Here is a 10,312-nt window from a genome sequence, read left to right on the forward strand (position 1 = left end):
ATAAGAGCTAATCTTTATAAAGGGATTCTTGACACAGTAGAAAGTGGAGAGACAGGTGCAGCTAATGTTAGTCATAAGTTCATTTTGCCACCGTCATTTCTAGGAGGCCCTCGTGATATGAAAAGGAGATATTTGAATGCAATGGCTCTTGTGCAGAAATACGGGAAGCCTGATATCTTTGTTACTATGACATGCAACGCAAATTGGCCAGAGATAAAAGCTGAATTAGAGCCCGGTGAGACTTCACAAGACCGACCAGATTTAGTTGCTCGTATATTCCAAGCAAAGTTGATTGCTCTGAAAAAAAAAATCAAGGAAGAAAAGGTATTCGGTAAAGTAGCAGCAATGATATATGTCGTAGAATTCCAGAAAAGAGGATTGCCACATGCTCATTTCCTGTTGATTCTACAGCAGTAGTATAAGATGAAATCTCCTGCTGATTATGATAAGAATGTTTGTGCAGAGATACCTCCTGTGACTCAGCCTGAACTACGTAAAATTGTGTTAAGGCATATGATGCATGGACCATGTGGGCGATTAAATCCAGAATGCCCTTGTATGAGAAAGAAAGATAATGTCGTTGCTTGTAAAAATGGGTATCCAAAACAATTCACGGTACAAACAACGACAAATAAGGACGGTTATCCTTGCTATCGGAGAGCAGATACTGGGGAACAAGTGAAGGTCAGAAATGCTCACTTAGATAATCGATGGGTTGTACCTTATAACCCTTATCTCACTGCACTGTTTGATTGTCATTTAAATGTTGAAGTTTGTTCGATTATAAAAGCGGTGAAATATTTATATAAATATGTTTACAAAGGGCATGATCGAGTGGCCTTTAATGTCTCAGCTGAAGATAGAAATTCTGGTGATGAAATTGTTCAGTTTCAGTCAGGAAGGTGGGTGTCGCCATGTGAGGCAGCTTGGAGAATTTTTGGGTTTGATTTATTTGAGATGCATCCACCAGTGTTACCTCTCTCTGTTCATATGCAAGACATGAACACTGTTTGTGTACGCCCCCATGAGCTCCTAGATGTGGGTATTGCAAGCGGTGCTTATGCTAAGACTCCTTTAACAGAATTCTTCCGTATAAATGCGACTTCTGAGAATGGTCTGGGCTACTTATACGGAGAATTTCCAGAACACTATAGGTGGGATGCTTCTGCAAAATCATGGTTTAGGCGACAAGTTAAAAAACCGATGATTGGACGATTAGCTTTTGTGGCTCCTTCTGAGGGTGAACGCTTTTACCTTCGGTTGCTGTTACTGAATGTCAACAGTCCAAAGTCGTTTCAAGACTTACGTACAGTTCGAGGTCATGTCTGTGCGAGTTTCAAGGAGGCATGTCTTAAAGGTGGCATTCTAGAAGAGGATGATGCTGCAAGCATTTGTTTAGCTAAGGCCACTGAAATTCAGCTCCCAGTAGCTTTGCGCTGGCTATTTGCAACTGTCCTTATATTTTGCCAACCAAGTAATCCTGAAGAATTATGGTGCAAATATTATTCTGCATTGTCATAAGATTTTGCACATAAATACTCTGGTGCAGAAAGCAGAATAAAAAAGCTTACTGTTAGATTAGTTGAGCAACATCTAGAAGCCATGGGAAATCCATTAAGCGGATGTGGTCTGGCTGTTTTAATAGATAACAATGATAGTAAAATTGATAGAACGAAAGACATTCAAGATGCACTAGATGCTCCGATTCCTCAGACCTGTATAGACAGCCGTAGCTTACTAAATACAGCACAAAAGAAAGCATTTACATGTATAATGCAGCATGTAGTGGAAGGAAAGCCAGAGGCATTTTTTGTAGATGGTCCTGGTGGAACTGGTAAAACATTCTTATACAATGCACTTTATGCTGAGATCCGCCTTATGAATAAGATTGTTTTACCAACGGCTACATCTGGAATAGCTGCAGCAAACATTCCGTCTGGTCGAACAGCACACTCAAGATTCAAGATTCCAATGGACAGTGATGCTTCACTAGCCTGCAGCGTTTCTAAGCAAAGTAGCTTGGCAACATTAATAAAAGAAACAACTCTTATAATATGGGATGAGGCGTCCATGGAAAACAAGCAAAATTTAGAGTCTTAGACCTATTGTTATAGGATGTATGCGATAATGATGTAATATTTGGTGGTAAGGTAATTGTCTTCGGCGGAGATTTCCGGCAAGTGTTGCCTGTTGTTCCTAATAAGACTCAAAGAGAAGCAGTTGAAGCAAGTGTAGTGAGTTCTTATATATGGCAGCATTTGAGAAGATTCAGATTAACTGAGAATCTAAGAGCTAGAGAAGACCCCTCATTCTGTCAGTTTTTGCTAGCACTAGGAAATGGTGAATTGTAAACCATGGAAAGTGATTTTGTAAAGTTGCCTGCACAAATAGTGCAGACTTTCCAGCCTGATGAAGATCCAATAGTTGAATTACTTGAATCCTCTTTTCCGGAACTTGGTTCAGAGACTTTAGATCCTCAAATCTTTTCAAGAACAGTTGTTTTGACACCTATAAATGACGATGTCGATAGCATAAATTCTTTCATGATTGAAAGATTCCCAGGACAAGCCATAGCTTATACAAGCTATGACACTATTTTGGATGATAGTGGCAGCGTATATCCTACAGAATTTCTGAATAAACTATGTCTAGGAGGAATGAGTCCTCACAATCTTGTGCTGAAAGAAAACTGCCCAGTAATATTACTCAGAAACCTTTTGCCTTCTTCTGGTTTATGTAATGGAACACGCCTTATATGTAAAAGGTTTTTCTCTAATATAATTGAATGCGTGATTGCTATTGGGCAGTATCAAGGGGAGCATGTATTTATACCTAGAATTAAACTCAGGCCATCAGGTTCTCAGAAGTATCCTTTTCAGTTTCAAATGAGCCAATTTCCTATCAAACTAAGCTTCCCAATGACCATTAACAAGTCACAAGGGCAGACCTTAGATCAAGTGTTAATCTATCTCCCTCGTTCGTGTTTTTCACATGGTCAGTTATATGTGGTTCTTTCACGTGCACGAGCAGCCGATAAAGTGAAAGTTATATCAGTTGCTCCTACTTTACAGCATTCACAAAACTCTGTTAAAATTGTGGTATCTTATGCTGTCCTAAAGCTAGCAGGCGTAATCTAGGTGACTATACATTAACAAGATTAGTGAACTCATTTTTCATTATGTAAAGTTTTCCTTTACATTAATCATCAGGCAAACACTCCTGAGCTGCTTAAAATAATAGCTTATCATTTTTACATTGCAGGAGGAAGCTTTTCAGGAGAAGGTTGGGCCAACAACTTACTAACAAGCCAGACCTTTAAAAGCTAATATGCCTACAGATCGACCTATTAAGAATTGCAACGTCTTTTATATGTATTAGCTACACAGTGAAAATGTTCTTAAATTAATACTTGGTTTTATTTACATTGCAGGAAGCATGTGTTCAGGAATAAAGGGGGCTATTTACCAAACTTTTACATGTTAAGATCACAAAAAACTCTACATCTTTGAGGTGAAAAAGTTATTGTTAAGCCAGGTTTTAAAAAACTGTGTACTTACAAATCAGCCCACTAAGGTGAATTGTATAGTCTTTGTTTTGAAATATGAAATATAAGTTATTAAAAGCTATGCAATATTTTGAATTTTGTTTTCGTTTTTTGATGAGAATGCAAGATATATATATATATATATATATATATATATATAAGATTGCAATAATATCATAGATTAATGCTATAAAATTTAGGGTGGCTTTGATTATGATAGTATATAAAAGCCCCTCCCCTAAAAATAGGAAGATTGTACCACAGTATTTTACTGAATTGTGGCTGTCATAAATTGAGATTTATTGCATAAAAAAATATCTTATTATTTTATTGTTTATGAAGAGGCTTAACTTTTCCAATCTTTTTAAATTGATATAAAAGTACAGTGTAGAGCAGTTCAGAATTCTTTTTCAGAGGTATGGGCTGCACAGTATAAACAGTAACAAAGATGAAAAAATTGCCATTGGCTATTCTAAGAACTGTTACAAAAAGTATATACAGTTATTGTGCTCTATTTTCTATTCTTATATTCTATCCTAAATAATATAAAAGCAATTGCTACTTGGCCTTTCGTTTTTTTACACAAGAAAGCAATCTTAGCAGTAACTTAATCAGCTATGGAAGGTATAGTTCTTTCTTTTACAATATTGCTTACATTATCCTTTAATTTACTTGTTCTTAATATTTTTCCCCTAGAAATTCTTTGTGATTTGCATGTTTAGTTAAGTTAAATATTAAGTGGTGCATAAATTATACATTATCATGTAAAGCTGCTACTAAATAAAATAATATGGAAACATTTATATACACAGATCAGAAATACAGAACAGCTAGACAGAAGCCAGAATATCTGTATTTGAATCAATTAAATGCAGCAAGCAAAGCTTATATAGTAAGAGTGGTTGTTGCTGAAAAGGGAAGGGACATACTATCTTCCAAAAAAACAGTCAGATTCCAGACTTTACTTCTAAAGGATGAAAAGGTATAAATTTATTGCTTTATATGTGACTATCATGCTAGATCTGTTATATTTATGATAGAATTGAAAGACTACACTGTAAAAAGGTTTCAGATACCTAAAATCTTTATTTTTTAGATCATGTCTGGGTGCAATTTAACTCATGTCAAGCAATATGGTAGGTTGTACAATAATTATAGTTACAGATAATATAAAGCAACTTCAGTTTGATTATGTTACTTTAATTATACTTATAATATAATTTCAATTATAATATAATTTTTCTTATACTATAATCATACTCAGCTTAAGATCCAATTAGATGAATTATATTATAAGTTACACTATAATGCAGTTCCACTTATGTCTAAACGATTATGATTCAAATAAAATAGTTGCTATTTAGATTTAACTTACAATAAGATTCAAAACATCTTCTTATTATGCTACTCTACAAAGCTTAATATTGTTAGATCTTTTAAACGAACTTCTTATTATTTTATAGTCAATTACATCGATGATAAATTTACCTTGTTTTAGCAACAATTAGGCTAGACAGAGCACGTGTTGTGTGCAATTTAAATTACAAATCAGTAATGACTTATTCTCCCTATTTAATATCAAGGTATATACACTTAACAATTTTGATGCATAACTATAATATAATGATTATGCTCATTAGACTTAATTATTCTTATCTACTTTATAGGGTAATAGGATGCGTGGTACTTTATTTGGCGATCAAATTGAAGCCTTTGAAGAGGCATTACAGTATCTGGTAGAGTATGACATTTCTGCTTCGCCAATTAAATTCATTGATGAAAAATGGAGAACTGAGCTTGATCAGTTTCCTTACCAAATGAATTTTGGTAGTAGAACTGTGATTCAGCCAGTTCATCTAGAGCTCGGAGCAGTTCTACCTAACTATCAACCAATAGCAACTATACCTCGTGCAGTAGACCCTGATGAGAGATACGGTATAATGCAATTACTTAACAGTTTCACATAAAAGCTAAATAGTAGGAACGCTAACAAACTTGTCTTAATTCTCAGATGTCGTAGGTGTGGTGTTATTTGTAGAAGAGGAACCGAGGAGAGTTGAAGCCAGAGATGGAAAACGAGAAAGCTTGGTGCGAGATATAGTCATCTCTGATCAAAGGTTACTTTCCAAAGAACTAAATGTCCAGATATACCAAATATGTTATTTGATACACATTACAGATTAAGGTCACTAAGAATATGCATTTCATGTAACAGCTGCGATCAACCACTCACCATCTCAGTGTGGAATGACCTTACGGCACCAAGGTACTTCGACAAATTAACAAATTGGGCAGAAACGTTCCAGATTATAGGGTTCAGGGCTGTTAAACCATATACTCGCCGTGGTAAGAGAGAAATTGCTATGATTTAGTTACTTAAATGGTTCATTGCTATGAGTAAATAATCACTAGCTATTTTGATTAGGTTTTTCGATGAATTCTGGTATGTCCACTCGAATAATATATGAACCTAAAGGAGATCGAGCTCGTGTGCTGTCTGACTGGTAATCTCCTAAAGCTAACTTAACAAAAATAATAACCTTTACTGTGTGCTGATTTTCTCTGTAATTAACACTGTGCCAGGGCTAACCTCTTCCACCAGAGATTAGTAGATAGACAAGCTAGAGTCTTAGATGTCAGGTACCCAAGTGAAAACAAAAAAATAGTTTCAATTGCTGAACTAAGGCAAAAAAGGTAAAAAATAGTGCATTACAACCTATTTCTAAAGTTCACAACTCAATTAAAATTAAGCATACAAACTCTAACTGATATTCCATGAATTATAATGTATATGTAGCCAAGCAACACCTTGCAAGATGAAATTCTATGGATTGAAGTGACTATTCAGAATGCTGAATTAGAAAAAGTGAATGCATATACGGGCTGTTCAAACTGCTGGAAACGCACCAACCTTCCATTGCAGAAATGCTATTCTTGCTCTGCTTATTCGAACAAAGAATGCATCTGCACCAAGAGGTATAATACCAGTTACCTTTTATATCCATCCCTATTTACTAATATTCTACTTAACAATGATTATTTTTTATTTGTACCAGAACTACATTTAGGTTTGAAGCTAGCAACGACACAGGAACTATGGCATTTACCACATTCAACGATGATACAGAAAGATTGTTCAGGAAAACTGCAGCTGAAATCTATGCCATAAAAGAAGCGGTAAATTACATTTATGATGTACCTATTTTCTATTTTTCTGTAGAGCTTATATGTGCTTTTTAACCTTACAAAGAATGCTAAAAAACTCTAACTTCAGAATAATTCTAATTACAAGTAAGAATATAGTCTAGACCTAGGATTAATCGAGTTAGATTTAAAAGTTGAATTCTTCTCTACAAAATTCATTGTGTAAAAACATTACAGCAATTGACTTACATGAAACAAGTGCTAATATAGATTACAATTCATTTTATATTAGTAAGCATTTTATAGACATTGTTACAAGTGAAATCTGTTTCTAAGGTAGGGTATACAAAATGGTGGATAGACTTATTTTGTGTAGTTATCACATGCAAGTTGTCCAACAAAAAATTCTATATATGAAACCTACAGTGGGAATTAAAATGCAAAAAGAGAGACAGAGAGGTAGAAGGAAAAGAAAAGGGAGAAAATGAATAAAAGAGCATAAGTGTCATTTAGATAAATAATATCAATAAGTTGCACAACCAAATATATATTATACAGTACTTACATGTTTTGAGTCAATTATGATGCTTGCCATTATAATACATTCAATGCAGGATGATCACGATGCATTCAAGGCTATTCAAGACATACTCAGCAGCACACCATTCTATATTAAAGTAAGGCCTACTTGGCACTTGGGTCAGAACAATGTGCTGGAGTGGACTCTCAAGACTATTGAGCTAAAAGATAATCCTGAGACACAAGAGGTGGTGCAAGTATTTGCTGGCAGCTCCAACCAAGAACAAGAAGCAAATGAAAAAGATGCGCACAACACCATTGAATCAGGAAATTCTGAACCGTTCATTCCTACCCCAAACATGAAAAGATCTTCGAAAAAGCATACACAAGAAGAGCCTTTCACTGAGGCACCTGAGTCACCTCAGCAAAGTGCAGAATCACTTAAGCGCAAAAAATCCTTAGGGAAAAGCCCTATGGAGTTTGAAGCTGAAGAAAACGAATCACAGCTGCCGCTATCACAAGTTGGGGCAAAAAAGAAACTTTGCTTTGGCGGAATGACTCCGAAGAAGCACACTAGAGGTCAAAACCCTAGGATATCTCTAGGAAAAGATCATTTTGAAGATGTATCCGAGACTCTGGAAACTGAGCAGAAGCAAAACACACCTGTCATTGTGAAGACTGAAAAATTGAAAAAGTCATCCGTCAAATCTGTCACCAAAGAAAATTAGTCCCTGAATTACAAAGAATATATTTAGTAAGCTAATGAAGTATTGAAGATCATCTACCTAAGGTGCACTACTTGCACACCTTTTGAATATTAAATCTTTTGCTAGGTTGAAAATATATGGGTAACTATAAGAACTTTGCTTTTACTGGGACTGCAGAACAACATATTATGCTAAGTACAACAGATAGTTGCCCAGATATCTTATGTAGAACTCCAGCATCATGTAGCACTAAATCTTCACTTTATCTCCATAGTTTCATGTATATAGGAATTAGATGTTGTAGAGAGAAATATTTTGAGGGGTTTCCCAGGAACAATAACAATAGTTAGTGTTCCAGGAAAACACCCAACTAAGACTATGTTCTGATGTACTGCTGTATTAATGTGCATATTAATATATATATATATATATATATATATATACCAACTAAGACTATGTTCTGATGTACTGCTGTATTAATGTGCATATTAATATATATATATATATATATATATATATATATATATATATATATATATATATATATATTAAAGAGTTATCTAAGTGTGCTACTGTTAGTAAGCTTTTTATCTTGATTATATTCTTTTTATAAACATATAATAGTGCAAAAGTTTAGGAGAAAAGAAAAATAAGCCATATATTACAACAATTAAGACATTACATTTATTTAAGCAACCTGAAATCTACTAATACTGAAACCCATACTCATTAAACACAAACTGCAACAAAGACACATTTAAGAGCACACACCTACACAAATGATCAGCATTACAAGATTCTTAGATATTTTACATCCTAAACAAACATAATCTAACAACGCATGTTATACAACTTAAAAACAATTAAACTGTGGCAACTAAACTGGTCCAAGCACCAACTCAAACAGAATAGGATAGCCACGTCGATAAACAACGAATACTCCAACTCCATCAACAATAGCCTGATCTTCATAGAACAAATTAACACCGTTCTTCAGTTTACTATCAGTGATTAGATTATCCTCCTTTGCTAAATGAAGTTCAACAGGCCACTGTTTCATTCTACGGCGAAGTAAAACCAAAGTGCAAGGTTCCAAGGTATGAAAATGAGCCCTAGCAAATAGCACAGGAACCACCTGCATAGTGTATAAAGTATTAAAACTTTTAAAAATTATATCCTATGAGCATAACCTACATTAAATGGAATACTCACAATTATTCCTTGGTAAATGCATTGAGCACCAAACACATACTTAAACGATGGTTCAGGGCATACTTGCTGCATTTGGGTTAAATGTGCATCCATTTCTCCAATACTTAGAGGAAGTCTCCTTCGAATAGGAATAGTTATCGTAGTCGGGGCATTTAGATGTGTTTTTTCCTCTCCATTAGAAGTATAAATTTTAGTATGAAATACACCATTGCCCATGAAATACATTATCAAGGTATCTCCTACTTCGATATCGTTGTCTGAAATGAATTCCTTCCACCCTACATCAATATACATACCAGTAATCATGTTTCCAATGCAAGTATTGTGAATAACTATATCCCATGAGACCCCATCTTCGCCACGGTAAATTTGGAACCCTCCACATTGATGTGCTAAAATATGGTAAAACCAAACAGGAATCTCCTGAACAAAAACAAAGAGCAGACTAATCAGGACAAAACTAAGAGATGAAACTACAAAATATGATTCACAATAGAAAATAGCAATCTATACCACAACTTCTTGATGTTCCTCGTCCACCCTTAAAATCCACTTCATTAAAGGATTCCTATCAGCCTAAAATCACAGGAAAAAAAAAACAAAAAAAAAAACAAACATGAGCACCATTTAAAATAGAAAAAAGGAATAAAAGTATAATTCAATTTAGTATTCAAATATCCAAACCATAATTCCTAAAACAGGTCTTTAATAGCAGTAAAGAAGCTTAAATTCCCCAAGATATTGCAACCATTTATATAATAGATTGAAATTATTTAAGAACAAAAAATGCAAATATGTAAAAAAAAAAGAAAAAAAAAAAAAAAAAAAAAAAATTATGAACTGTAGCCATGTGAACTACATCATAAAAGAAGTTTTCTGAGCATGATCAATGTATCAATGGAAAAAAACTAAAACTTACAAGAAACATCAATTGAATCATGCACAAGGAACCACAAAAAACAAAATCTAAACAGCATAAAATGAGACACAAGCAATAAACTTTACGTAAGTGTCAATTCAAAGCTATTCATTGATAGCATGTTTTAGGTGCAGGATGTTACTGCATTCATTAAAATTAACCACGACCCAATATCCATTAATACGGTAAAATCATTACAGCCATTGCAAGTTTACATAATATCGAAAATAATTTTACATAGATACAACTAAGACCATAAATCTTGGT

At 34.3% G+C, this 10,312-nt stretch overlaps 2 protein-coding genes across 2 annotated transcripts; one reads left to right on the plus strand and one right to left on the minus strand.

The window, feature by feature from the left end:
• Window positions 1-423: 423 nt before the first annotated feature.
• On the plus strand, window positions 424-2,351 carry LOC145603993 (uncharacterized). Its single transcript, XM_081659953.1, has 3 exons — window positions 424-1,474; window positions 1,550-2,022; window positions 2,115-2,351. The coding sequence occupies exons 1-3, from the start codon at window positions 424-426 to the stop codon at window positions 2,349-2,351; spliced, it is 1,761 nt and encodes a 586-aa protein (XP_081516079.1).
• Window positions 2,352-8,656: 6,305 nt separating this feature from the next.
• On the minus strand, window positions 8,657-10,312 carry LOC145606333 (uncharacterized). Its single transcript, XM_081662345.1, has 3 exons — window positions 9,640-10,312; window positions 9,127-9,549; window positions 8,657-9,049 (listed from the first exon to the last, which is right to left on the minus strand). Exons 1-3 carry the CDS (start codon window positions 9,682-9,684, stop codon window positions 8,792-8,794), a joined length of 726 nt encoding a protein of 241 aa, XP_081518471.1. The 5' UTR covers window positions 9,685-10,312; the 3' UTR covers window positions 8,657-8,791.

Source organism: Chenopodium album, chromosome 22 (assembly GCF_948465745.1).
Source record: "Chenopodium album chromosome 22, dcCheAlbu1.1, whole genome shotgun sequence".
Classification (NCBI taxonomy): domain Eukaryota; kingdom Viridiplantae; phylum Streptophyta; class Magnoliopsida; order Caryophyllales; family Amaranthaceae; genus Chenopodium; species Chenopodium album.

Coding starts and splice junctions, on each gene's coding strand:
- LOC145603993 (XM_081659953.1), top strand. CDS start 424: ATGAAATCTCCTGCTGATTATGATAAGAATGTTTGTGCAGAGATACCT. Junction 1,475..1,549: donor CCTTATATTTTGCCAACCAA/GTAATCCTGAAG, acceptor ACTCTGGTGCAG/AAAGCAGAATAAAAAAGCTT. Junction 2,023..2,114: donor TTTCTAAGCAAAGTAGCTTG/GCAACATTAATA, acceptor CTATTGTTATAG/GATGTATGCGATAATGATGT.
- LOC145606333 (XM_081662345.1), bottom strand. CDS start 9,684: ATGAAGTGGATTTTAAGGGTGGACGAGGAACATCAAGAAGTTGTG. Junction 9,550..9,639: donor AGGAACATCAAGAAGTTGTG/GTATAGATTGCT, acceptor GTTTTTGTTCAG/GAGATTCCTGTTTGGTTTTA. Junction 9,050..9,126: donor GCATTTACCAAGGAATAATT/GTGAGTATTCCA, acceptor TACACTATGCAG/GTGGTTCCTGTGCTATTTGC.